The sequence below is a fragment of the Pezoporus wallicus genome, unplaced genomic scaffold (assembly GCF_028554395.1).
Source record: "Pezoporus wallicus isolate ANWC-B61680 ecotype Strahan unplaced genomic scaffold, APGP_CSIRO_Pwel_v1 contig_818, whole genome shotgun sequence".
In the NCBI taxonomy this organism is placed as follows: Eukaryota; Metazoa; Chordata; class Aves; order Psittaciformes; family Psittacidae; genus Pezoporus; species Pezoporus wallicus.
This window is the reverse complement of record NW_026636248.1, coordinates 1,823,028-1,850,680: the sequence shown is the minus strand read 5'-3', so window position 1 is coordinate 1,850,680 and position 27,653 is coordinate 1,823,028. Positions and strand designations below refer to the sequence as shown.

Below are 27,653 nucleotides of genomic sequence, written 5' to 3'. Positions count from 1 at the left end.
AATGAGCACAGCAGGTGTTCAGAGACCTGGGAACGACAGCTCTTGGCAGGCAGTCCTGTGTTTGGCTAGTCACAGGCTCGCACTGAGCACCTTGTGCCAGTGGTTCCCTGACCTCCTCAACCCCTCCAAACACTTGCTGGGGCATATCTACCTTTTAAAATGGATTGTGGCTGCAGGGCATTGTAAATCTGCCCATAATCAGGCACCACCTGAGTGTATTTAAGATGTATCTTCCTCATGACAGGGATATATTTGAATAAGTTGTCTGAGCCCTCTTGGTTTGTTATTAATGATATTTCAGACCACCTCTGCAGTCACTATGGAAGTGTTGCTACTGATACCAGCTGGTAAGCCTGTCTTCCCATACAGAGAAGAGCTCAGACTGTGGACTCAAGGGTGCTAATTGAAATTTTCTGAGCTGAGTTCAGACTGAATAAAGTGAGAAGTGGAAATTCCTAGGACTGACCTTCATGTTGGAATAAACACGGACTTTGTGAATGCTGCCACTATGCCAAAGCTGTTGCTTCCCAGGCAGCCCTTGCACAGAAGTGATGGTGCATCACTTTACAAAGGCACATAGCCAGATTAGTGGATTGCATGTGCAAACTTGTCCCTACTGCCCAAAACTGTAGGAGTAAGGCACACAGGAGTCACATGCCTGCTTTACCTGGATGATTTGATCTCTGTTTGGAATGTCAGACTTGGTTTTTCACAAGTTGCAATAATGGAAATCAATTACTAGGCCATATTCAGATTTGTCCTTTGAATGCTAGATGTCACTGGTTATCAATGTGTTTTAGCTATTTTAAATTTATCGGATTCCTTTCCACGTGAGGATGTCATTAAATAAGCTCAGAAGATAGCACATGAAATATAAGGGGCTGGCAGCTACTGTTAAAAGTTGTTAATTAATAAGCCATTTAGAGGAATTTCAGTGTCCCCTTGGAAATACAGTTCCTAAGTTAAAATACAGATGTCTTCCTGGTATAGACAGGGACAAACACAGCTTGTTACATTCACCTGAGATAGTGTCCTGAATAATTAAAGACCCACTATCCAGTGGCCTAAGCCTGAAGTAGAGATTTTGGGTACACCATTTGTGTTTGGAAGGAGCCTTTTGTGAAACCTGAAGAAAGAGATCATGCCTAACCCTAGTGTTATGTATAAAGGAGCTTCCATCCATTTACTAAAGTGGTGTTTGGCTGTAGTCCCTTTGCCTCCTTGCAATTGCTTTTTCCTAATATCCTCATGGTGTCTGCAGTTCCAAAGGAGGTGAATTAGAATGGAGGGCTACAGCATGGACTTTGGCTCTAGCTTGGTTTAAGGTGCCCAGAGGGAATATTACATTACATCTTCTTTAGAATAACTTGCTTAAAGAAGGTCTCCTAAAACCCAGGCAGTTTTAATGAATCGATGTCTTAAGAACTACACCTTCTGATAAGGGAGATGAGCAAGAAACTCCAAATAACTGCACTTTATTCTGTCCTGTGTGAAGTTTTCATCTGCAACTTGCAGAGTTTACTGGACATTTGCTCTCAAAAGCTCTTTGAAGTCAAAGAAGTCAAGGAACTCAGGATGTTGCATTGGGCACATCAGGATCAGACCTTTCCAAAAGTAGTTGAGCAAGATTTAAGCAAGATCATCCAGTTATGACACTGGTATTTTCCTGTAGTCGGTAGAATTTTAAGCAATACCCACGTGACTTGATCCTGCTTCAAGATAACCGGGTCCATCTAGGGTAAGCACACAAATAAAACTTACTGTTTCAGCAAATAAAAATATTTGTGTTTACTTCTTTCATTTGCCCTTGTACGAAAACAGAGAAGATGATAGGAGCACTGCACTGTTATAAGTATCAGTCCTCCCCATTTCAGTGGGGCTGATTGAGCAACCAAGACCAGCAGAATCCACTTGCTATTTAAGTACATTTTTCTACATGTCCAGGTAACAGTGACTCATCCAGGCCTCTGGGTGTATCACACACACACATGCTGTCTCCATCACAGATAATGCAGTGTCTCACTGAGCTGGCACACCAATCCAAGCTGAAAGGTGGGGCTGATTGGAGGTGGTGCTAAAACTCAGCAAGAATCTCAGATTGGTTTAATACTTTTGATTTTCTAAATATGCATACATATAGATGGACAGATCTCAAAGGGACTTGCTGAAAAAAATACTTCGTGTTTGTTATGTCTAAATACAAGCGCCTGGCTTGATGCATCACCGCTCAAAAAATCTGACTTTTAGCTATGCTGGTGGTACTAATGCAGTAATAACTATTTATGTTTCAAAAAGTTTGAACCGGAGTATCAAGGCACAAAGTTCAAGTTTCCCTCATTCTGCGTTTCCCTTCTATTCCACATCTGTTTTCTACATTTTTACTTCCTTCTTTACAGCATTAAGCCTATGTGTTTGTTTTTCTTACTCATCCTGACTGCTTTTGTATTCTGCTCCCTAATGACTTTGGACTGTAATATCAAATCATCAAATCGTGCAGATGTAATCTGTATTCAAAAAGCACCCCAAATCCACGTATATATACACACATCTATATGTATGTATGTATGTGGGTACATATTATGCACTGGTTCATGTTATATATAATGATTCACGTTCCATATAATACAGCATATATATTACAATACAGAAGTCGCTGTATGACTTCACAGGTAATACCCAACTTGCATTCCTCCTCTTTGTAGCACTCCATACAGCTCCGGGCAGTGCCATCAGGATGCCTTTTGGGACTAAGCAACCCCACGTTTGCTTGGAGGAGCTCCTGTGCCTCTGTTACACTGCCCACCATCATCTCCAGCAGCAGGGCAGGTTCTCACATCATCCGCACTGTGGTGCTCCCACAGAGCCCCAGCAGTTCCAGTGGCATTGAGGAGTATTGCACTTGATTTTCTCTTGAGTTCAGAAAGTCTTGTCCTTTGTTATGTTTGTATAGGTACTTTCTGTTCTGTGGCCATCACTTGGATGTACAATACCAGGAAAATGGTGATTGCAGGGAAGATGGAAACAGGCTCAAGAATTTATGCATGGTGTGGGCTGCTGGTGATCTCCCACAAATTTAAAGAATTTACCACACATACATTGTCACAGAGCATCAGATGATGGATAAGGCTGGCTCGGTACTGCACTTCAGGATGAAAGCCTTGGGGTTATTTCAGAAAAGCTTGGCAGGGTTTTTAATGAGTGACTGCTGCTTCTTAAAATTTGGTCATCTTCTCCTTGTTTTCTAACACCATGGACAAGTGGCCAGACCAGTTGAGGCAGTGCCACTGAACGTAGCTGAGAAATTGTTCCAAATCAACACTTGAGACTGACCCAGTGGTCAATGGCTGTTAACGAAGGCACCACCAGGCATCCTACAGCAAACTGCCTTTGCCGATGCCCTGCACATGCACAAATGCATTGAAATTATTTCGTGTCTAGGATCTGGCTTATTTATTTTTTATTTTTCAAGAGTAAAGATTAACTTTCAGAGCACCAGAAGAAAGAAATCAAGAGAAACTAAGGGAAAAAGTCAGTTTAAACACCTGCTACTGGATATCCTCATTTACACACACAAAACCAGTCATAAGCTGGTGCAAAAGTTTCAGGTGTGTTTCAGAAACGCACTGGGCTCCGAGTACCGACAGCTTTCCCACATGCAGGACCCAGCGTATTTCGGAGTTGATGAAACAAACATTTACACCATGTTCCACAGGCGCACGCCAGCCCTGTGATGCACAGGGACAGAGGGCCAGCAGACAGGACCCATCCTTGATGCCAATTTAACCAGCGATGCCTTGTCCAGGCGCTGGTTGCTGGCCGGAGTGGCATGAGGGTGCCTGGCGTTGTGGGCACCCCTGCGCCGTCCGCCCTGTGTCCCGAGGCCTCTGTGGCAGCCGCAGGTAAAGCACAGGCCGGTATGACACAGGTTCAGAGGAAGGTTTTAATGGGCTCCAAACTCCACTGGCAACTTGGGAGGGCAGGAACGTGGAAACACCGGTGCGAGGCTGACAGAAGCCTTGCGGTGCCCGGGCGGCTGCCGCGGGGAGCCCGGGCCGGGCCGGGTGCGGCGGGGCGGAGGCCGGTGCGGCGGAGCAACCTGAGGCGGCCGCCGAGGAGGCGCGGAGGACGCAGGCGAGGCGGTGGCGGCGGCTCCACGCCCCGGAGCGCCGCTTAAAACGGCCGTCGAAAGGTGTGGCTTCGCCTTTCCTCTGCCGGCGGGGAGGGGACGGGACGGGACGGGACCTCTGCTCTTGCCGCCGCCACCAGCCTTCGCCGCCGCCCGGCCGCCCGCACACCGCTTCACGGCGCGGCACCCCTGCTCTCCACTCCCCTCTCCCCTCACCTGCGGGCCGCCCTGATCCCCAGCGCTCGGCCCTTCCCCGTCCCTTGGTAGGCTGCGAGGGAGAGGCGGCACCGCGGCGGGGCGTCCCGGCGGTGAATGCCTTTCCCCCCGTCGGGTCCGGGTCAGTTTCCCCGTCGCTTTCCCCCTCGTCCCCTCTCCCCTCGGGCGGCGGCCCCTCGCGCTCCCCCGCCGCCATGAGCATCAACGGCGGCTCGCACCCGCGGATCAACACCTTGGGCCGGATGGCGCGGGCAGAGTCCGGCACCGACCTGCGCTACGAGATGAGCTCCCATGTGGTGGGGAGCGGCGGTGGCGGCGGCACCCATACCCACAAGACCTACTACTACCAGAAGACCTACGGGGGGGAGTACGGCTCCGACGGATACGGGTAGGTGCAGGCCGGGATGGGGCAGCGAGACCCGTCGGCTTCGGCCGCACTCCTTCGGGCCGTCTTAGGAGAGCTGCCGTGAGCCTGCTCGCGGCTTCAGTCCCTGAGGAGACTAACTTCTAAAAGGCTTTTAAAAGCAAGCGAGGAACTTTTATTCTAACCCTAAAACACTCCCAGAGCTTTTGGTGGGGAATCTCCATGAAGGGAGGGACAGGATACAAAGCAGAATGGTTAACGCTCCCCTTTGCACTCTGGGGTGTAAAATGCATCAGTGCTGGCTGTACTGACCCCACAGTTCTCTGCTGATAAACTCCCTCTTTGCCTGGTGACGCAGAACAGGCTGTACTGAGGTAAATTGCTCTACACCTCATACTTCCAGGCTCAGTTCTCACTGTCCTCCCCAGCAGTTGCATAACTAAGCATATTAAACAATTTTAACTAGTGGGAATCGTTCTCGTACTAATTTATGAGTTTGTTTCTAGCCTGTGCAAGGCCCGGGAGTTTAAGGCCATAATATTTTACACAGAGATGCCCAACATTTGGTGGCTGGGGAGCAATGATGGGTGATGAACAACATCAGGCTGCACGCCTCCCCTCCACCTTTTTAACTTTCTACTTGTCCTGTTGCTACAAGCACAGTCAAGATCTTGTAGGAGGGCTCCAACTGTGAATCCTGGTTTGGAGAACGCCTGCTTTCATGGATACAGCTGTACCAGCAATCTGTGCAGATCAATTCTGGCAAAGACTTTTTGGAGCAAGGTGGTACTCTGAATGTATGAAAAATAAGTGCAGTGGTCATGAAGACTTCTCCGTTAATCCCCTCGGCTGGGAGTTCACGGGACTGAAAAGCAGTTAACAGACACTGAAGGAAACAGCACTGGTGTATGATAAAGCACCTATATGAAACGTCGCTGGCCATTATTCTTTTTCATGTGTGGAGTGGCTTTATTAAACCTATTGGCCTTATTATTGATGCTGCTGACTTAGGAATTGATTTGGAAGTGCTGTCATGTAATTTGTGTTAAAATTTAAGCCCTAATTTTATGGGTAGTATATCGTGATTGGATTGCAGAAGCATGAGAAACACATACAGTAAATAAACAGCAGATGAGAATAGGCAGACTTTTTTATATCAAGCAGATCTGTAATGCCTGTAGAGAATGAGGACTATCACAGAGAGCAGAGAGCTTTGTTTGGGTATATCAGACCTGTTGCTAGACATACTAGACAAAACTCTCATTCTGCCTATTTTTTTATTAATTTGCCCAGTTCTTAGTTTTAGTTCTGCATTTGACTTTCAGTTTGGTGTGTGCGCAGGTTAAGTTAGTTACGATAAATTGAAACTATAGCATGTCTACTTACAGTAGTATGAGAATACCTGTTTCTCACTGTATAATTAGAACAGTTCAATACCATGGGAGAGTGCCATACTAGGACACCAAAATTTTATTGCTGTGCTGCATTTGTGAGGATTTGTTTTGCTAGTGGTGCTCCATTGCAAATACCCTTACTGCTTAAAAGAGATAGACAAGAAAAATTAATGGCAGAACATCCTACTTCTGGCTGTTCTTTTCCAGACTTTACACTAGTGCAACTATATTGGATTCACTAGAGTGACTTCCCTATTACTCCTGACTTTCACTAAAGGAGAAACACATACCTTTAATTTAGCAGTCTTTATCTTTTGTAACATATTTTAAACCAGCCTGTAGTTGCTAGGCTCTTTTTACTTTAGTATTCAGTGGTAGTTTAACAAGAGTGGGAAGGACAGACCTGATCAGGAGGTTAACAACCTTATATCAACAATCTTTCATTTATTCTTTATAAGATAGTATTTATATTTCCTTTTTGGAAAGGAGCATTTGGCACAGAGAGTTGCAATGAAAGTTCCTGTTCACTTCGTTGTGATGCTTCTGCATGGAACTAAAGACCCCTGTTAATGACATCAAAATACATAATGTGAAAAGATCTGACCATACAAAATACTTTAAATATTTTGTTTTTTGCAAAATAGTATGTGTGTTTGCACTTTACTGAATTTCATAGGTTTATTTTTAACCAGTGCTGATTTGAATTAAAATTTGCCCCAAAATACAAAATGAGGGTTTTGTTACCAGTTAATGAAAAAAGCAGTTGAGCCTGATTTTGCTCATGTGTTGTGTACAGAAAATCCACTAAATTCTGTGTATGTTATACTGGCAGGATCAGGGCCATCATCTATGGAACTGGTTTTAATAATTGCGTTCAGCCTGACATCTTCAGTGCCAAAGTTTAGAGGCAATTACTGAACTCACAAAAGTGAGGCTTCATTTTCCAATGGGGAAGATTACTGTACCTTAATTTTAAATGCAGTAAGATTCAACTTAGGGTCTAGTCTTGTAAGTTTTGGGGCGTATTCTGCCAAACAAGTCTGTGCTGAGTATTACATTACTCACAGAGCAATATAAGGCGCTCCCTACCCTTAGGCTCAGCAAGGTGCTTTTACAACATTCCCGGTTTCTTCTGGCTTGGGAACTCAGGATGAGCTTGGCCCAGAGTACAGATACTCAGCTTGACGGTGAGTCACACACTCCTTAAACTGCCAATTCATCAGTCAAATATTTATCAATGTCTTTGCTACAGAGAGATAAAATCTGATCAGCTGTGAGAGGATTAAAAAAGTGGCAAGCTGTGCTGTTTTATTTGTCATTGCTGAAATTAGGGGAAAAAAAAAAACAACCCTAGGATTCATGGTCAGCATGTGATATGAAAATAAATGAGTTCACACAATTCTGCATAAGAGGTAGTGTAACTTCTGTGCTTTAAGTTAGAAAAAGAGTTAGAAATTCAAATTCCATGTCCTGTCATTACTTTCAGGAACTGACAGAAAAAGTGAACTTGGAGAAAAGACTCAAAGCCATATTTTTGCCCTTTCCATAGGTCTCACAGAGATCTGCAGGGTCCTGCAGAGTGGTGGTAGGGCTAGTGTGGTAACATCCCCTTTGAGCTCTTCTACCACAGTGTTGCACAGTGGGAAAACTGACTTCGCAGACATAAATACTTCTGTCAGGCAAAAGGATTTGGCTGAGATTTGAGTCGCAGCTGTCTCGCAAAGGTGTACTTCCGTGGTCCAGGGTGGACCCTGGCGTTTGGTCCCTCCCTCTCCCAGAGCAGGAGGTGGGGAGAGGCAGTCTGTCTGCAGCCTGCTGCGCCGGTCAGGTACAGCGTTTAGAAATGGTGCCTGCCATTTCTGGTGCTCCTAGTGATTAATACCCTTGGGAAAACGTGCAAAGATTTTCTGTTAATAGGTGTGGCAGGATCCCTTGTGAAACCGTGCTTGCTCTGAAGACACTTAGCTGCAGGGATCTTGAGATTTCACCAGATCTCACCAGCGACTCTTACAGTTCTGCACATTTCCAATGGTATTTAGAGCCAGATCCTGTGAGATGCAGACATGTTTGGAGGTTTCCTGTCATCATGACTTAAGTCTATGTGCATTCTATGATTCTGTAATTCTATGGGACTAGTTTGATGAGGCCGTGGTGTGCCAAAAACGATCCTAGTAAGAGCAGAGACATATGGGGATAACCCAGTTATGAAACTCAATGATTTCTGATGCTTGTGTTCACTTTCTTGGTGTGTGTGGGAAAGCTGGTTTGTAGTATGTTCATTTCTGGTTATATTCTCGTGGATATTGTGATTCTCCACAGTTCTGCCAGCATATGCCTGTGAATTTCAGGGCACACACACCCAGCTGTCAGGCAGTGGCAGATGGGTGGTGGTTTAGTCCTGGGGTGTGTGCAGGCTGTGTGCTGGGAATGGAGATTCCAGGTCAGGTTTTTCTTCTGACTTGCCTACCCTGGGCATGCCAGGTAATCCCTTGATGAATCTATTGCTTGTTCAAACAAGTTTGGGGGGTGTGTGTGGGGAAGTGCTATGGTTTTGCTCTCATTGTTGAGTTATGGGAGTCACTCAATACTTTGGATGTGCAAAACCACCTTTTTTAAAGCTTCCTTTACTTTTTGAAGGGAAAGCAAAACAAAACAACACCATTGAATATTTAAAGGCTGAATGTTCTGTGAAGGAATCAGAAAATTTAACAAAGATTATTCTCATTTTGTTAAAAGCAGATCTTTTGGCCAAGAGCATCCCCTTTGTGCTTCCAAAGCTTTAAGGAGCTCTGAAGCTGCTGGAAGGCACTGCAGAGCTGCTGGATGTGCTGCTGCTGTCTCCTTTACCCTGCTTCTCTAGACACTAATCACCCCAGATAACACAGCAACCTCTTGATGTGTACCAACAAAGGCAGAAACCAGAGCAGCCTCCACACTGCAGGCATTTATGCTGGGGTGTTCAGGTCTTCAGCACCAGCAGGAGGCAAATGAGAAAGCAGAAGGTAGCTGGCTCTCTTCCTTGCCCCTTGGGCTCTGTGGGAATGACAGCTCGGTAGGGCCTGCAAGGGTGTAAGCCAAGTGTTTACAGAGGATCTGTCATTCATTCAAAATGTATCACTTAGGAAATCTTTCGACTGGTGGGGTGTATTGATTCAGGGAGGTGTCTGAGCAGCTCCCATCCTCCCCACATCCCAGTGGCAGCAGGGCTTGGGCTGTCCTCTCATTTCTCTGGGAGAGCAAGAGCACAGGATAACAAGGGAGCGATGTGTTCTGCTTTGACATGCAGCAAGCAGGGTGGCTCCTGTAGAGAATGACAACAATGTGAAGATGCTGTGCCTTTTCTAGGCCTCTTCTGGCAGTAAAGAGATGCAGGGCTACATTTTAAGATCCCAAATTAAAGTGATTCTTCTGTGTTTTGAAGTATTCTCATAATTTTAAAACAAAGATGTTAACCCCCACTTTGTTTTGCTTTGCTCCTTTAATAGTTAATGATTATTAAAGCTAAGTAATTTTAATAAAGAACTCAGCTTAATAGCATCTTTTTGAAATTCATGAGTTGCCTTTAAAGTAAGTGTCTCAGTCTAACATTTTGAGTTGTAGGGACATATATATGTAGTTAAGGTATGAAGCAGTTCAGGCTGTTTCACTCAATGCTGTTCTGCAGGGTTTACAAAACAAAAGCAGTACATCAAATAGTAAGATTATTGCAAATGCATATATTTATTAGTAGGAGTCCATGTACTCTTGAGCTACAAGCCCTAATAAAAGACCAGGCTCCAGTCCCTACCCTTTCTACTGGAATGTATGCTGTATTTGCAGGGGTGTAGTAAAACAAGTGAAAAACCTGTGTGTATTTTCACCATGTGGTGTGCATACAGTGTTTGGTGCAGCAGGATTCTACTCAGAGGTCTGAGCTTTGGATGCTGCCAGAGTTAAAATCAGATCAAATTGTCATCATAGCAGCAGTAGTTGTTCCAATGACCAAACATTTCTTTAAACTCATTCAGTTTCATGTAAACAAAATCATATGAAGCAAGGGAGACCTTGACAAGATACCATCTATAATAGCTTAATCTGTGTCCTGTGAGGATTGTTGAGGTTTTGCAGCATTTATGCCGTTCTTTCTGAGGGGTATAAATATATTTTTATAGAGGATCTAGGTAACATGGTTGTACTGTAGTCCAGCTTTGTTCTTGCCTCCACATTATGATGCCATCTAGCATGTTCAGGGATTAGGGGTTGCTTCATTGTCTTTGGTCCAGTATATTCTGTGTTGAAGATGATTTTCCTTTCGCTGGCTGTTTCCTTCTGCCTCAGGGTTGGCTGTCTGCTTACTCTGCATTGGGGTTTCTGCTTTGATCTACTTATTCCCATTAAAAGCCTGTTGGCTTCAATAAGAGGAATACTATACTGAGGGCCTTTTAAACTGCTTATGAAATACTCTCCTGTCACATGGGTGAAAAATAATGAACATGTGTCCATGTGAGATTGTGCTAGCGCCACAAGATTTATGAATCAATATATTTTAGAGGTATTGTCTTGCTAAGTATTTTTATTTTCTAAGTTCAGAAATTGATTTATACCCTTTTTAAGTATATTTGTACAGGCAAATCTTCTTCAGATTTGAAATCTTTGAGCCCTGTTGACTTGATGGAGCTATGCCATCAAACATCAGCTCCTGTACTAGTATCTGCTGTCTCTGCGTATGTGCTGTAACCCTGTGTAACCCCATTTGGTTGGCTGAGGGATTTGAAAGCCTTTAGCTTGCCCAGTGTTATCAGCTGCCTTTAACAGGCCACTACCTTTTCACCCATTAGCCTAGTATCGATCTCAGTCCTTATCCTAGTATTGATCTCAATATTTTGACCAAAAAGGCTCTTTAACAACAAAGCTGACATCCATGGTGTTAAAAGCAGCATTGCTGAAATCTTGTCCTCTTCTCTGTTTTCAGTTTTTACTGCTCCAGCTTTTGTTATTTTGGCTATATCTTTATCTACTTGATTGGAGGGCCTTACACTTGCTGCTTTATTCTTGCAGAGGTCCCTGTGAACTGTAAACAATTAACTTGTAGGTCTTTAGGGTGCACTTAAGCCTCCCACTTCACAGCATCTGCTCCTGCCTTTAAAATAGTTTTGTGCATCTCGTCTTCAGTTTTCCAACTTTTTAATTACTTGGACAATAATTCTGGCTGTGTTATTCAAACATCATTGGAATGAACACAGAATACTTGTAATCCTATCTTTTTATCTTTTGAATTGTTTTAGTAGTTTGATTTATTTGAAAATAACTTTTCTTTGCAATTTCTTAGCATTTTAACAATGACAGCCGTTGTTTAGACCTCTTCTCAGAAAAAAGTAATGCCTTTGAGGTCTCTGAAGTTACACTAAAGCTAGTGGACATATGCTGATTTATTACGGTAGAATTCTGGTTGCCATCTTGTTCTTTCAGCTTTAATAGGTATCCGGCATATATAGCTGTGAGGAGATGATTGAAAAAGCAACTGAAGAATACCCTTCTGATGTTCTAAAAAGAGAAAATTGCTTGAAAAGTTCCTCTCTCTTCCTTATTATGTTTCATTCATGAGAATAATTGTAGGTATAATTAAATGTAAATTTTAGATGCAGTCAGATACTTTTAGATCCAAACACAACAGCGATGCCTAAGGAGAAGGAATGATTTAGGAAAGGAAGCTGATGGGAAGCTTGGCACAAAATCAGACCCATATATTATTTTTCACAGTTGTTTTCTTTAAGCTGTTTCCAAGATACACAGGGGTGCATAGCACAGTAGGGTGCAGCATTTGTGCAGCCAAAGGGTCACACTACCAGCCAGAGGTTGCGTGTATACAGCTTGTTCTAAGTCACCCGGTGATTCTTTCTCTGTCTTTGGGGGTCTATTCCCTGGTATTGGGGGAAGCTGGTGAAAAGTTGCTCAAACTTCTTCAAGAAGAGCTGAAGCACCAACTGCACATACTGCAAAAGAGCTCCTAAAAATGTTTCTCACCACTCCAATGATTTTCCCAGGGATAGCTCTGCCAAGCTTTTTACATTGTCATAATTCCTTTTTCAAAGGATAGTCAGAGTCTGCTGAAGTCAATGGAAAGATTTCTATTGAATCCAGGTGACTTGCTGGCTCTGAGCTGCACAAATTTTCAACGGATAGTCTTTTTGATGTTAGGATGTAGTATGGAAGGTTTGAACCTCCAGTGATTTGTAATGGAAAAGGTTACCTACTGTGAGCACAGGAGTTAGAAAACTAAGTAAGGCTTGGAAGCGTCTTAGTTTCTTACCGTCTCTTAGTAGTGGTTTATTTTAGTTTCACTGGCAAGTGCTTGGACTTGGGAGCTGCCTGGGCTTGCTTGGGAGCTCTGATTCCATCAGCAAGGAATGGTTCCTTGCTTGAAGCACCTCACCCATATTTAACTAGCAGTGGCTTGCTTTGGTGGCTGAATCCCAAATGCTGGAAAAGCAACCTTCTGGCAGTATGGATGCAGTAGATTATGTGCAAGACAACAATAATGACCACTTTATCTTATTCCCTCCTCCCCCCTCCATTAGTGTTCTCAGTTCTGGAGTTTTACTTGGAACTCCCACTTTATTTATTTGTAAGAAAGCGTGCCCTCTAATTCCAGGCCTTACATCTGTTTTTGTAGTAACTTGTGCATCCTGCAATTCCTTCTTAAGACACCACGCTATCTTCATTCATTTCTGTTGATAAAAGGGCCCTTCGTACACTTGTATGGGCTTGTGTACTCATGCGCTTGTGTAGGAGAGGATCCTGTTTTTCCTTATGCTCTGACATGCAGTGCCTGATGTGATAACATATGTGATACCATCATGCAAAGGCTATGCCCTAATCTGTTGACTTTAACAAAGGTCACTAATAATTCATTCTTACTGTTAATACTGCCAAAATTTTGTCTACCAATCAAAGCTACAAATACCTCTATTGGGGAAAACCACCTTTCTTGTCTATGGCATGCCAGTTTCCACCTTCTACTCTGTGCTGTGGTGAAGCCGGTCCATGCCTGCTATTACAGAATTATGTAGTGGCTCTGCCACCATGGAATTGGCATTAGAACTTCACAGTGCAGTCATGCAGGAGGGCCAGATAAAGCGTGTGTGTCTCTGTGAAGCTAAATGAGGTGGATTATCCCATGTACCTTCCCTTAGCTGTTCTAAATTTGTATTTCTTGTGTCTTCAAAATATGTGATTACTCTGTACTTACTTCATCTTCTTCTTCTCCCCCACAACAGTCAGAATGGGACCTGTACAGTGTCCAGACGCCAGAACACCATCCAGGAGCTTTTGCAAAATTGTTCAGATTGCCTGATGCGAGCTGAGCTCATAGTACAACCCGTGAGTGCTTCTTGTTCTTCTTATCAAAAGTGATTATGAATATTACAGAGAATGAATGCTGCATTGTTACCTGGATTCACAGGCTCTGCTTCTTCATCTCCTTTCTCCCCTTTCAGCTGTTTGTGTGAGGCAACTGGGAGTGGAGTAGCATGCCTCTTTCATCTCCCTCTTCTGTCTGCACTCAGTGTTCAGTAAAACTGAAATGTATCTGATTAAGAAAAGGGGGACTTCTTGATTAAAAAACCCCAACAAAACAACAAAAGCACCATTCAGACAGATTCTACTGCATCTAATTTTTCAGTTTTAGATCAAGACCACTGTCATTGTAGACAGCTATTAATAATGTTATGACCACTTATTCTCTCCTAGTGTGTCCTATAGAATATTGGCATCATTTCTGAGGCCATAATGAACCTGGACCACCAGGGGAAAGACCTTTATTACCTTGATTTTATTTTTCTAGATGATTCCTAAAGTAGTATATGAAACTTGATTAAAATCGTCTGGTCTGTTTCATCCCAAATGCATACAGATGATCTTTGCTGTACATTACACTGATACAAACCCATAGCGCCTGGGGTGGATCATTCACTGGCTCTAGATTCAGTCCCAGTGAACATGGGATGTCCTCTGTTCCTGCTGAAGTCAGAGGAGGTGCAGGGTGGTGAGTGTATCCTGCTGTTGAGTAAAACTCGTTCACAGCTCTGGCAGTGTATGTGATTTAATGCACACTTTTGGACACTCTGTGAACAGAAAATTCTTTTAGGAATGAACTCTGTTGTTAGCAGTTCATTTCCTTTTCAGAGATAGAGCGTTTGTGAGCATGTTTATATAAAAATCAATGCCAGAGTAAATACTACATCATGTTAAGGATTAATATTATTCCACCGAAGTTAAAAGAACGTGATGCTTAGTTCCAGCTTGGTGCCACAACATACATTGCTTACTTTGTTTTCTTTTCTTCCTGAGGGACAAAGTAATGAGGTCCATCAATATTTTATTTGCAAAATCAAATCACAGCTGGGTTATGTTTTGATAAGCACGGTTGTGTCAGTGTGGGGTGAGATCAAATAGCGTGCCTTCCTCCTTGAAGCACCATGACCATGCTGGTCCACTGCACTGAGACGGTGCATGAAGAATTTGCCTAGACTTTGAGTGATAAGGTGGGATGCAAATGTGACAGGGCATGGAGCTGGTCCTAGGCTGACAGGGTGCAGTCTGTGTTTTTGCAGGGGGAGAAAGTCTTAGAAACTTCTGAAAAAACAGGAGCAATGTCCACGAACTCCCACTAGCACAATGTTTGCTTCTTGTCCTCTAAACACAAAAGCATAAGGTCTTAAAAACTTAGCACACTGTGTAAAGCCTTGGTTCTGCTGAAATAAACATCAGTCAGACTGTGCCGTTCTTTGTGGAAAGGTTTGGTACTATGTTTTAATAGCATTCTTTCATGTTTTATTTAAAATAAGGACTTTCTGGTGACTGTGGGTCTTCTGTTAATTTGCCTTCTGCCAGTTAAAGCTGGCAATCAGAAACCTAGTGGTTGAAAACTATCATGCTTCCTAAAAATAATCAGTCCTCCTAAAATCTTTTTTAAAACAGTGAAGCTGAGGCTTAGATGATTAATATTCAATTAAATCTAACACTTTTTGTTTGTCTGTTTTTGTTTTTTTGTTTGTTTTAGGAATTGAAATATGGGGATGGTGTCCAAATTAGAGGGAACAGAGATCTGGAAGATTGTTTTGCGCAGGCAAATGACCAAATGGATATCCTGGATGGGCTGATCAGAGAGATGAGGCAGATGGGCCAGCCCTGTGACATGTATCAGAAAAGGTATTGCCAGGGAACAGGGGAGGGAATGTAGCTGATAAGTCTGTGGTATCTCAAGTGCTTGCCTTCCCTGATGTTGCAGGATGTGTCAGAAATTGGTAAGGTGGAACTAAATCTCTTTGGGGCTTGCTGCCATGGAGAAGGCCCTTGCAGTAATGTATTTCTTACAAAATTTCACACCGTGGTTGTCCCCATGAAATTATAGTCAGCATGTGTTTTCCACAGCCTGTACTTTCAGCACTCTGTTTTGAATACTTGGTGGTCCACTAGGAGAGATAAATTGTGTTGTTTTCATGTTTTCTGAGTGTTTTCCTCATAGGCACTAAGTGGTTCCTTCCCTTTCAGGCTGCTTCAGCTTCAAGAGCAAATGCGTGCCCTATACAAAGCCATCAGTGTTCCCCGTGCCAGGAGGGCCAGCTCCAAAGGTGGTGGTTGCTACTCTTCTCAGAGTGGCTCAGGCTGGGATGAGTACACGAAACGTGTCACAAGTGAATGTTTAAACTGGATGAGGCAGCAGAAGGTAAATCCGTGCAAAACCCAGAGAAAATGCTGACCTAGCGGTTTTTATGACTATCACCTCACATGCGGTAATATTTTGGGTGCCAGTAGAGTAGAAAATTAAAAGCACACATGAATGCTAGTATATTATTCCAAGTACCTCCTCCCTCCCCACCCCCAAATTGAACATATAGTGGATTTCCACTGAAATGCAAACATGGATTTGGGGTCTTTTTTGTAGAGGAAAAAGCATGGAAGTTAGCTTTGAAAGGTAAATGAGACACAGCTGTTAGCATAACAAAAGGCATTGCTATGTTTGTGTTAGGGATTATTACACCTGATATTTCCTTCCTTCCTTCCTTCCATAGATTTCCTTTATGATTCATATTTATTTTAACCCTTTACACAGCTAGGACCAGCTTTACAGATTTAACCATTGTCCAGTATTTTACAGTTGTACCCTGCCTTTATTCTATCCTTAACTCAGTGGGAGCCAGAAGACAGAGCTGATTGCTACAGGACTAGGCTTTCAGAAGTCACTGCTGAAAGACACACAGAAATGCTGAAGTTGCTATCTGTTGCATTTCCAGAATGAACTTTCCTGAGCACAGCTGTTGATGGTGTAACGTGGAGTAGAAAATGGATGTTGAATGCTCACAGTCTGGTTTTGTGTTGCTGCAGTGAAAGCTGTGTGTTTGTGGTTGGACAGCCCTTTCTGAGGACAGGGAGGATGGAACAAGATGGCTTAAGTTGTACTTTGCAGGCTCCTTGTGAATTGAAATTACATTATTTGTATCTCTCTTTATTAGGTTGTTGCTTAGTGATCCTGTCATTGTTATCTGCCTATGGTGTTTGCTAGGTGGCTGCTATGTAAACCAGATAGGAAGGGGAGAGCTCTGTACAGCTGCCACAGTTTTATGTGGGTGCTGGTCACAGTCTAGTTTTTCAGTGCCCTCCCACAGTGTGACATGTTTTAAAGGAAGACAGGGAAGTGGAGGTGCAGTCCTTGAGTGGTAACGTGGATAAGTATTGTGCCTGGGCAGCGACAGCAGATATGATTGCTCTGCTCACTCTGTGAGGAGAGTAGGCTAATCATCAGACATGCCATAGTTTGAGTAGTGATGTTGGACAGACACTAGGCATGCTTTCAGCGCTGAAAGATGGTGAACATGCAGCACCTCCCTAAGACACCACATGACACCCAGCTCAGACACCCCCTTGTCAAGCACAGGGAGCTTAAGCAAGTGCTTTATAGCTGTGTTCCCACACAAAACCTCCTGTGAAAGTAAAAGGCTCTCTCCCTTTCCCTTTTGTAGTCCCTAAGGCAAAGCTGAGGTGGGGCTAGTAAGCACTTAGTTCCCTGTTGGGCTTTTGAGGTGGGTTTTTTTTCAGGGAAAATTATTTTTGAACTTTCCACCACGCATCTTCTTCCCTTCGTGCCTCGCTGTGTCCCATTACCTGCTAACATTGGGACTAGGATAACGTTTGCCATAGTAATGCGATGAGATGTGGGAAAAAGGTCTGAGCAGCTGTGGTTTTCTGCCGGTGTTCTTCTGTTTTCTGTCTGGATGGTTTCCTGACAGGAGAATCAGGTGGTAGGAGGGTTGGTCAAATTTCCAAAGCACAATTAGGGAAAGTTCAGTGAAACACGGACAGCCTTTGTTCGTGTACTGGCAGTCAGCCAGGGCTGCCACTGTTGCTGCAGACTCTTTCGACTGTTTAAATACAATGAGAAGGGTCAAAGTCCCGTAACTTTTAAATGGCTGAATGCAAAGTGGTTTTGCTTCTTGGATCTTTTTCAAAACTGCCTTTGAACCCCTACGCTTGAGTGTGGTTTGGGCTTTATTGTTATCTGTTGACTCACAAAGATTTGGCTCCAGGCTGGTAATTACCAAATTCGGTCCCAACCCAAGATTAAGAAACATATTTCTTTACTGTGTGCCTGTGCAGACAGGCATTCGGACACAGATGGAGTGTGTCTTTACAGCATAAAAGACGATTTGGAGTTTGAGGAGCTGAACTGTGAATTCATTGGCTTTTAATATTTGAAATAATGAAAAAAAGAACTGCAGTCAGATAGTTTATTAAGTTAGTAATTATCCAGGTGTATTACTTTTTTTCAAAGGCTATTCCTAGAGATCCTGCAATAAATATTGCTAAAATGCAAAACAAACTACATGTTGTATAATGATTCCAGTGTATCTTCGGTTTCGTCATTTAGTTTGACTGAAGTTATTGGAATTTACATGAGTGTAATTAAAATGGAAATATAGTGTACTGGGCTACAGAACTTGACTCTGGGTATTATCACATGAGCTGCATGAATAGCACTGTTTGATAAAGTAATAATTTGCTTTCAGGGTGATAACAATGTAACTGTACTGTAGCACATAAAAGAAAAGTTTGGTCCAAAGAGAACAGATGGAAACTACACTACTGAGCATGCTTCATCTAGTCTATTTTTAAGCAACTTAAATATTTTCTCTACTTTGTTTCTTCTACTTTGGGAGCCTGTCACACAGTTTAAGTGATGACAATTAAAGAAATCGTGACCCTCTATCCTGAACTTCCCTTTGTACAGTTTTGCTCTCTACTGCTTGTTTCCTTTAGTTCAATTCCTTTATGCTCCAATTTAGATAATAACATTGGAAAGGAAAGTGCAAATACTGTCTCTTTCTCCTAGGCTGAAATGGAGCTAGTGAAATGGGGGTTTGATGCAGCATCCATCGAGCAACAAATTGGTGACCATAGGAGAACTCACAATGCTATTGGAGACTATCGCTGGCACCTGGACAAAGTCAAAACAGATCTGGTAATTACTGTCTCACCTTACATGACGCTTAGTCTAGATTTATATCGTTGGCTTGCCGGTATTTCACTACAAAAAGGAATGCTGAGTACTCCAGCTTCTCTTCAGAAAGTAGTGGTGTCACAATAGCAACCAGTTTCAACCCTAACGTTTATTATTTCATTATGATTTTGTGTTCCACTCCTTTCCCCAGAACTTTAAAATGAAATTTTGGTAGCTATTTGACATTTTATTGTTGTGTACCAAGACTGGCAAATAAATGTTGCAATGTTTTTTGCAAGAAGAATAGCTAAGAATGATTATTCTCACTTCCTGTTTAGGTACATTAAAACAAGAAAGTGAAAGGATAAGGTGGGTGCTTAGATACAGCATCTTGAATAAGGAGGGAGAATGAGGGAGTTTCTGTATTTTGCCTCTCTGAGGCTTCTCTTCCCCTCTGGATTTTGTGATTGGATAAAAAAGTCACTGAAAATGCAGTGATTAACTTCATCTCCTATTAGCCCAGCAGCTAGGCATAGGAGAGAGGAGTCTTACTTCATTCCCATTCTTCTTTTCTGTTAATTGCTCACAGGGACAGGAGCAGAGAGAGTTGGATCTAAAGAAAAGGCACTCCATTCTGGAGCTCTGATCTCTCAGTCAAGCTGAAGAGTGGAAGGGGTGTTACTACCTTTTCCTTTTCTGTTTCCAAATAGGAAAGGTGATAGTCTGGCCCTTTGGAATACCAGTTCCAAGGTTGTGCAGGTTCCCAGTCCTAGAAAAGGTAATAAAAAAAAGAGCCTCTTGCTCGTATTTTATACTACTTCATAATCTCCAAAGTCAGTTGTAGGACTAGCTGGTTTCCCATAGATATCTAGGGGCTTGGTACAAAAAGCGATTCAGTTTTGGGAGCTGTTTTGGTATTACAGGGGTTACGTGCAACCTTGCTTATGTACTAAAGCATCCCTGAAGGAAGTGATTTTGTCCAACCTTTGGTTTTATACTTCTTGTGGTCTCCAGTGGTGCAGATCTCTCTTCACCTATGTCTTTTGCAGGAATTTGCAGATTACCACCTGTAATTCTAACATTATGATACTGACAGTTTGAAGAAGATACCAGCAAACAGGCAACTTGTAAAAGGCTCACTAAATATTTGCTGTCTCTGTTTCAGCGGGAGAAGGCGGCAGTTCATCAGCTGGAGGAAGAATATGAAGGACTGCTGGTAAGCATGAGATGTGTTCATTTCTGATACCCTCTATGGTGAACGTTGTTTTTGCTTTATTAACAGCAGTGTGATAGTCAAGGGACACTTCAGGTTTCAGCAGAGTAACAGATGAATATTTAAATAAGTCTGTTCTGCTGTAAGCTGACAGTGCTTTGTAGTTTCTACATGGTTCAGTTTGAGTCATGAACTTGAGATTATTTCATTACCTGGTGTGTAATTGACTTACTCTCACAAAAAGGTTTCTAGTTTGCACCTGCTGAAGGGAGTCGGTCACTAAGCAGGTGAAGAGTAGAACTCTACTTCCATAACAGGAGTAAATGTAGTGATGAAGTTAGTCTGTATATCATAGAATGGTTTGGGTTAAAGATCACCAGTTCCAAAACCCCTGCTATGGGCAAGGGCACCTTCCACTGGACCAGCTTGTGAAGGTTAAAAAGTTACACAAAGGTGAGATTAGAACCAAGTTCTGTCTAGGGGTGTGTGTTACTCCTGCTTTGGACTTCACGTAAAATGCAGTGAGAATTTTGTGCAAATGATACTTGGGATTGGAAGCTGATTCCTGTACACATTTCAAGCAACAGGATGTGTGTTGTGATGTGAGAACAGAGAAGGAATCTTTGCATGAAGTGTCATCTACGTAACAGGTTCTGCTGCAACATCAAGGATTTATTGAGGTGCAGATAAAAGTGATGCTAAATGTTTGGGCATTTCTTGTGTTTTCACCCATGCCTTTTTGCTTGCCTGTCTACATGCCTGCTACACTTGTGTTACTTGTGTTTGAAATAAAGCTGCTGACTTCAGGTTCCCTTTGTTCTATAAATCCAGACATATTGTCCACTGCCCATTGCCAGCAGGTTTCATAGCTCAGTAAACCCAAGCACCTTACCTGTTGTCCATTGCCAACAGGTTTTATAGATGTATGGCTTTTACTGTTATTTTAGTTTTTTATTTAAAAAAGGGGCATGTTGTCCTCCCTTCTCCACCTAGCAGAGGCACTTCTGTGTTCATGGCTTCTCATTTTTGGAATTTCTTTTAGAAATACTCCTTTGAGAGAATGGATCAGCTCCGTCAATTCCAGAACCTCATCCAAGCCACCAGCAGAGAGATCATGTGGATCAATGACTGTGAGGAAGAGGAGCTTCTCTATGACTGGAGTGACAGAAACACTGACATCTCCAGGAAGCAGGAGGCCTTCTCTGTAAGACACCTCAACCTCCCTAGGTTTTCCATGGTTTTCTTTTGGGATATTGAGGGAGGAACAGCCTGGCTCAAAGTGGGGACTGATCACAGGATGGTCCATCCTTCACTCTTTCGAAGTTCCTGAGGACTTTTATTGACAGTTTTGGATTAAGTACCATGTGACAACATTTTGAGTCAAGATTGGACACCTATTGGAAGATTGTGTTCACATTCAACTAGTTGTCATGGTTTCTTTTGATTTTGGAAGCTGGGCTTATCAGTACTGTCCACTGTGGACAGTAATCACATATAACTTGTGCACACAGTCATTATGTTGGCAAACTAAATGGAGGGACTTGAATCAAGCAGTTTGATTCTCCTTGTTAGGACGGTGTAGGATTTAGGGGTGTCCTCATATTTGGCCCTGATTGTCTGTCACGAGGAAGTAGAACTATACTAGAGGGAACTGCTCTCTTCTTCTGGCAGTTTTGCCAGCACCACACTGAGTGCACAGTCAGAGGTAGTTTCCACTGCTCCTTGTCTTCTGTGGGTAATTGAGCATGTGCGTTTCTTTAACCAATATTGGTGCTGATCTCCAAATTGAAAAAGGAGTAAAAGTTCGCACTATTAAAGAGGTACTGTTTTTTTAGTTCAGTTATTCTGGATGTTGCAAAATGCAATAATTTTTGCTTCCATCATTCCTAGGAAAAGCAGAACTTTGGATGCTTTGCTCCATGAAGCAGCAGCCCTAGAGACTAGACCTGGTTAGAGTGTACCTTCTTTGATTCTACTGTCTTCATAATTAACTTCAGTACACTGAATAGAATTGCTATGTAATGTTATCAGGGATCATTTTACATTATTGCAACTATCTGGAAATTTTTAAGTAAATCATCCTGTGCAGCATGTTTGGGGACTTGTTTAATGCTGTGTTTTGGTTGTGTAGAAACGCATGAGTGAACTGGAGCTTAAAGAAAAAGAACTCAATAAGCTAAAGCAAGAAAGCGACCAGCTAGTACTCAACCAGCACCCTGCTTCAGACAAAATCGAGGTGAGTTAGATTGTGCGATTTCACTTGCTCCTTCACTTGTTACATGGGAAAAGTTCTCTGTGAAAGTCTGCAAATGGAATGCTACACTTGGACCTGAGAAGGGTTTGCCTGCCAAAAAGCATGTCCATGTTTTATGGAGCTGGCCACAAGAAGAGCAGACTTCTTAAGAGCTGAGAGAGCTACCATTGCTATCAAATTTGATGATAGATGCATGTAAAAATAATTCAAGGCTTAGAATGTTGTCTGAGTGTACTGAAATTGCTGTATCTTGAGTTGACTACAGTGCAGTGGAATTTATGGTGGGAAGGCATGTTGTCGTTGTTCTGCTATCTCAGTAGGCATGCTTTTGAAGAAAGCCACACCCTTTGTTGAGGGTTTATATTTAATCCAGTTGCAAATACGTTCTGCAACTGAAATTCATAGCACATTTCTACAGCTTATTCAAGGCAGTTTTGCTTTCACAGCTTGATGTGCATTTACCTTTCAATTACAAAGGCTGCAACAATTTGGAAAATCTCATTTTATTAAGAAATGCTGTAGTTGTTGCAGTTTTAACATAGTCCTTCCTGCTTTTCGGTGTATCTAAATTTGTTAACTGTTAACATGTTGTATAAAATCATCATTTGTATTTCTTCTGTGGTCTGTTTCTGCCTTAAAGGAAAGTTCCCTGTAAGCTCCAACAGTAAAGTAAAAGTTGTGTGTAATTTTCTAAAGAATATACATCAGGATTACTTAAGAAGTTTGAATTTAAAAATAGCCATCATAAAATAATCATGTGTGATATTGTTCCTTGGAAGAACATGACAATTTGCAATTGAAACATTTTATTTGCACTCATTTTTGTGCATTTCATCCCTTTTTGTTCGTGCACTTCAGGCTTTATGCTGGTCAAACATAATTCAATTCATGCACAAATTTCTCTCTGCATTCCACAAGCAGGCATTTAACTCATTTCAGTTAGGTAGATGCTTAGAAGTTGGGGAAGTATTTGCATAAGTTTGTTGTAGCAGATTTTTCATTTGCATTTATGTGGAGCATAAACAGTTTTCCTTGAGTCTAGGTAAGGAGAGAGATCGGTGTGGTGGTTTGAGTGCTGTATATTGCTTTTTTTATTAGGCCTACATGGATACATTACAAACTCAGTGGAGCTGGATTCTTCAGATCACCAAATGCATTGATGTTCACCTGAAAGAGAATGCAGCTTACTTTCAGGTGAGTAGTGATGTGGAGAATTCACACATCCCATCCCAGATATTTTTTCTGTACCAGAATCTTTTTATATGCATGCTTAGATATTTGTAACACATTGTTACTGTACTGTAAATGCTACCATTCTGCCAGATGTGAACTGGGATTTCTAATGAAAAGAATCCATTGATTTTTAGCAAATATTTTTAAGAGCTGTGTACAACTGAAATCACAACTTTCCTCCAATAGTTCTTTGAAGAGGCCCAAGCCACAGAGTGCTACTTGAAAAACTTGCAAGACTCCATCAGAAAGAAGTTCATCTGTGATAAGAGCATGTCACTACAGTCTTTGCTGGAGCAGATCAAAGAGCTGGAGGTATTGTCACACCCACCTGACAGGTTATGTTCTGCTTTCCTTGGAAATCAGTTGCCCCTTTCAGATGCCAAACGTAAACCCAGGTGTACTGCAATTTTTATATACAGTACTGTATGAATTTGAAACCGTAACAGTATATTCCTGCCTATGTCTTAGGAAAGCCTACAAACAGATCAGTGTTATTTCAATTTATGTAGTACTCTTTGGGAACTGTGTCTTTTTAAACCTGGAATGAGCCCAACAAATTCCCAAGTTTCTGACATGCTAACAAATTAAAAATCACTTTCATTCATAGGTGATAGAGTAGATTTTGCCTCAAAGGATAAGTGCATTTAAAAAATCATTCATTGTGTCACTATGTCACTGTAGTCTTTTTCAAAGGACTTAACTCAGCTTTTTTAGCTAAGTATTTCCTCATCATGAATTAGGTACTGCAATTCCAGATTGAATATACTGGAGAAAAAAATGGTCAGTGGTGGAAAAAGGCAATTGATGAAGTTAGGTTTGAGGATGTAATTTTGTGGGGGTTTTTGTTAGCATCCATGTTATCATAGACTGCTTCTATTTATGCTAGTGCTTCTTACAGATCACATCAACCACATTGCAGAACTGTATCAAAAAACTCCTTTGCAAGTATTGCAAACTTTCAATTTTTTAATTATAGGCCAAAGGCATATACCACTGGAGCTAAAGGCAGTTTTGCCTACTGTGAGCACAGCATGTATCCCTCTTAATAAAACAGTGGGAACTAGACGTGGTTTCTTTTTAGAATGATTTTTTAATATACAATTAATCTTTGCAGAATGAACGAGAAAGAATTCTTGAATACAAGAGGCAAGTGCAGAGTTTGGTGAATAAATCCAAGAAGATTGTGCAGCTGAAGCCACGTAACCCAGACTACCGGAGTAACAAGCCCATTATCCTCAAAGCTCTTTGTGACTACAAACAGGATCTGGTATTGTACCCCTTTCTGGCTGAGAATGAATACAATGTAAATTAGCATATGGCAAATGATTTAGTAAACAAACTATTGAGCTGAGAGTTGTAACCCCTTTGTCTGCTTTTAGTCAGCATTTAAATTTCTTTGACAAAAAAGCTATGACTTTCTTGCAGTTGTGAATTACAAGCTAGGGTCTGGGTGGTTAACAAGTCAGTCAAAATTATTAGGATTAGTCCATTAAATAACATTAATACTTGTAACTCAAATTAGCACAGAAAAGTCTTATTGGTAATAGGGTTAAAACTGTTGTACAGCTGCTTCTCAGCATCTATGCCTATTTTTTTTTGTGTTTGCTCACTTTTCCAATGTCCCTCTGGGTTCTTAGGTCAACACTTCACCTAACAAAAGGTGAGGAATGTATAGTGAGTCCTTGGTATCCCCAGTTTTCTGCTGGATGGAGTATGAAACTGATGGTGGTGGCTTTTCTTCTTCCTCAGTACTGGAGCTGGTTGGGCTTATTTCTATGTTTTTCTCTTAACAGTAGCCTTAGATGTGTTTTATGCTTACATGATGTTTCTCTTCATTGGTTCCCAATTACCCAGGTTTTCTGCTCCGTTATCTGTAAAACTTGTTTTACCTGATGCATTAGGTTGCACTCTTGTAGCGACCAGTAATTGACCACTATGATTTGTATTTACAGTCTGAGTTTTCTGCTATGCACTGAGTGCACTTTTCCATACCACACTTTATTCCAGTCACAGGAGCTCAGCCCACATACAGTAACTAATTGTTACTATAAGCAAAAGTAAACAAATTTAGGCAACAGTTACCTGACTACTTGCTAGTTACTCTTACTTTAAGCAGGCTAAATTCTGCTCAGATGGAAGTTAGCCCAGACAAGTCTGGAGATGCTCCGTGCTGAGATCAATGCAAAGCCCGTGGCCTTTTACTAGTTAATGTCAAAAATTGTATTTGCTGGCTGTAGAGGCATGGTGCAGGTGGAGTACAGACTGGATAAATTATAGGAGGAGCCTCTCCATCTTGGATGTGAGTGGGCTGTAACCTGCACTGTGGCCACATACGTAGCCACATGGTGTCAGGATTTCTGGCAGTTGGTGGATTTATCTATTGCACTTGCTTCCAGTCCCATCACAAATATAGGTGCAGCACTAAGCATTCTTATGTCTGCAGCTCACTGGCATACAGCCATACATGGTTGCATAGCTTTCTGTGGGCATGTGTCCATATTCAGTCTTTGATACGGGGCTTGGCAAGCTGCAAGACTTGACCTGGTGAACTGGACTGACAACAACTACTCAGGGTGTTCTGTGGCTTCCACTTGGTTTTCTCTACTTTCTTCAAATGGAAACCAGATTCAGGGAGAAGAGGCTGATCCGTACTGATCTCTTGCCCCATTATGAAGCCAAGATGCACACCTAGACCTGGCAGCTGGGAACCACTCCCACTTCTCTGATCTAGATGCATCTTGTCTGTCTCTCCTAGAAACCCCATCTTACGTAAGTAAATTAAAAAATGGGTTTTGTGTGTTCCTTACAGAAAACAGTGCGTAAAGGAGATGAGTGTATCCTGAAGGACAATAACGAGCGCAGCAAGTGGCTGGTGACTGGCCCCGGAGGAGTGGATATGCTGGTGCCGTCTGTTAGTCTTATCATCCCACCCCCAAATCCATTAGCAGTGGATCTTGCTACCAAGTGAGTTGCTGCCTGAGTTTGGACACCTAGCACTGGGAGAAGATAGAACAGTTTTCTCAGAATAGCAGCTAGTTACAAAATCTGGTCTGTGCCTTAATCACAGTGCTCCCTGACCCTTATAGGATGGGGCAATAAGGGCTAGACCCTTAACTTGAGGAAATTCACTTCAGTGAAGCTTGCTGAGATTTGGGTTGGCATATTTAAAACCTATTTTAAAGTTTTTGCTAGGTTGGCAATATTTTAAACTTAACCTTTACAAGGTTTTTCTCATCTCTAATAATGAAAGTTATGGAGAAGTTAATTCCAAGATTTTTTTTCAAGTAGAGAACAAACCTTAACACACTCCACATCTGGTGGATGTTTCTTGGGATGTTTTATAGCTACGCTACAAGAACAGATGCATTTTGACCATGGAATTTCTTTTCTCATCTAAGAATTGAGCAGTACTATGAAGCTATTTTAGCTTTGTGGAACCAGCTGTACATCAACATGAAGAGCCTGGTGTCTTGGCATTACTGCATGATCGACATTGAGAAGATCAGAGCGATGACTATTGCTAAGGTAGGACACCAGCTGGCCTTACCTGTAGACTAGGGTCAGCATGACCTGACCTCTGTTGTCCCAAACAGTGCTTCTTATGACCTGTGCAAATGTATGTTCTGCAATACCATGGGCCTTCTTTTTTTCTGGGTTGCACCAACAGTTATATACGGAAGTTGCCTTTTTATTAAAGGAGAAGCAAAGTCCTTTCCCATTCAAACATGGTATGGATAAACAGGAAGATTAGCTAAGGAGGTACATTACATACTTGCTGTACTTGTTCCCACTGTACAAGGGCATGAATAGACAGAGTAAGAGGTAGAATTTCAAATTATTCTCAAGTTATGAAACAATGATAAGAAGAATAGATCAGCTCAAAGGGCACTTTTAGCACCATACTTTTAGAGACAGCTCAGGTGGGTTTTATTCTAAAATATGATTTCTTTGGATTTTTTTGTTATTAGACTGTTCCTTGATGATTAACTAGTCATAAACCTTCCCCAATTGTTCTGTTCTTTTTTAAAAATTCTCTTCTTTCTCATTTCAGCTGAAAACAATGCGTAAGGAAGACTACCAGAAAATAATAACTGACCTAGAGATCCATTATCAAGAATTCCTCAGGAACAGCCAAGGCTCAGAGATGTTTGGTGATGAAGACAAACGAAAGATCCAAACTCAGTTCACTGATGCTCAGAAGCACTACCAAACATTGATTATACAACTGCCCAATCAACCACGGCAGCCACAAACAGGTTTGTCATCTTCTTGCTTTTTGTAGAGATTGGACTGCTTGGATTTCTTTGTTCGAGGTGGTGGTGGTGCATCCTCATTATTTGGTAATGTTCTCATAAACATATGAATGGAAACATGTTCA

The 27,653-nt window shown here is 42.1% G+C and overlaps 1 protein-coding gene across 4 annotated transcripts in view; it reads left to right on the top strand.

Moving 5' to 3' along the window:
* The first annotated feature begins 4,054 nt into the window (after positions 1–4,054).
* Positions 4,055–27,653, top strand: part of DSP (desmoplakin) — a 37,183-nt gene continuing 13,584 nt past the window's right edge. For 2 of the 4 annotated variants that reach the window (XM_057399282.1, XM_057399280.1), the window contains exons 1-14: positions 4,332–4,730; positions 13,357–13,459; positions 15,141–15,289; positions 15,632–15,806; positions 18,468–18,596; positions 19,741–19,791; positions 20,831–20,992; positions 21,920–22,024; positions 23,141–23,236; positions 23,462–23,587; positions 24,390–24,542; positions 26,085–26,239; positions 26,674–26,800; positions 27,327–27,531. In XM_057399282.1, coding sequence (XP_057255265.1) covers positions 4,537–4,730; positions 13,357–13,459; positions 15,141–15,289; positions 15,632–15,806; positions 18,468–18,596; positions 19,741–19,791; positions 20,831–20,992; positions 21,920–22,024; positions 23,141–23,236; positions 23,462–23,587; positions 24,390–24,542; positions 26,085–26,239; positions 26,674–26,800; positions 27,327–27,531 — 1,930 coding nt within the window. In that variant the 5' untranslated portion in view covers positions 4,332–4,536. Of the gene's footprint in view, positions 4,190–4,331; positions 4,731–13,356; positions 13,460–15,140; positions 15,290–15,631; positions 15,807–18,467; positions 18,597–19,740; positions 19,792–20,830; positions 20,993–21,919; positions 22,025–23,140; positions 23,237–23,461; positions 23,588–24,389; positions 24,543–26,084; positions 26,240–26,673; positions 26,801–27,326; positions 27,532–27,653 lie in introns of those variants that run through there. The other 2 variants (XM_057399279.1, XM_057399281.1) reach the window with 2 other exon arrangements.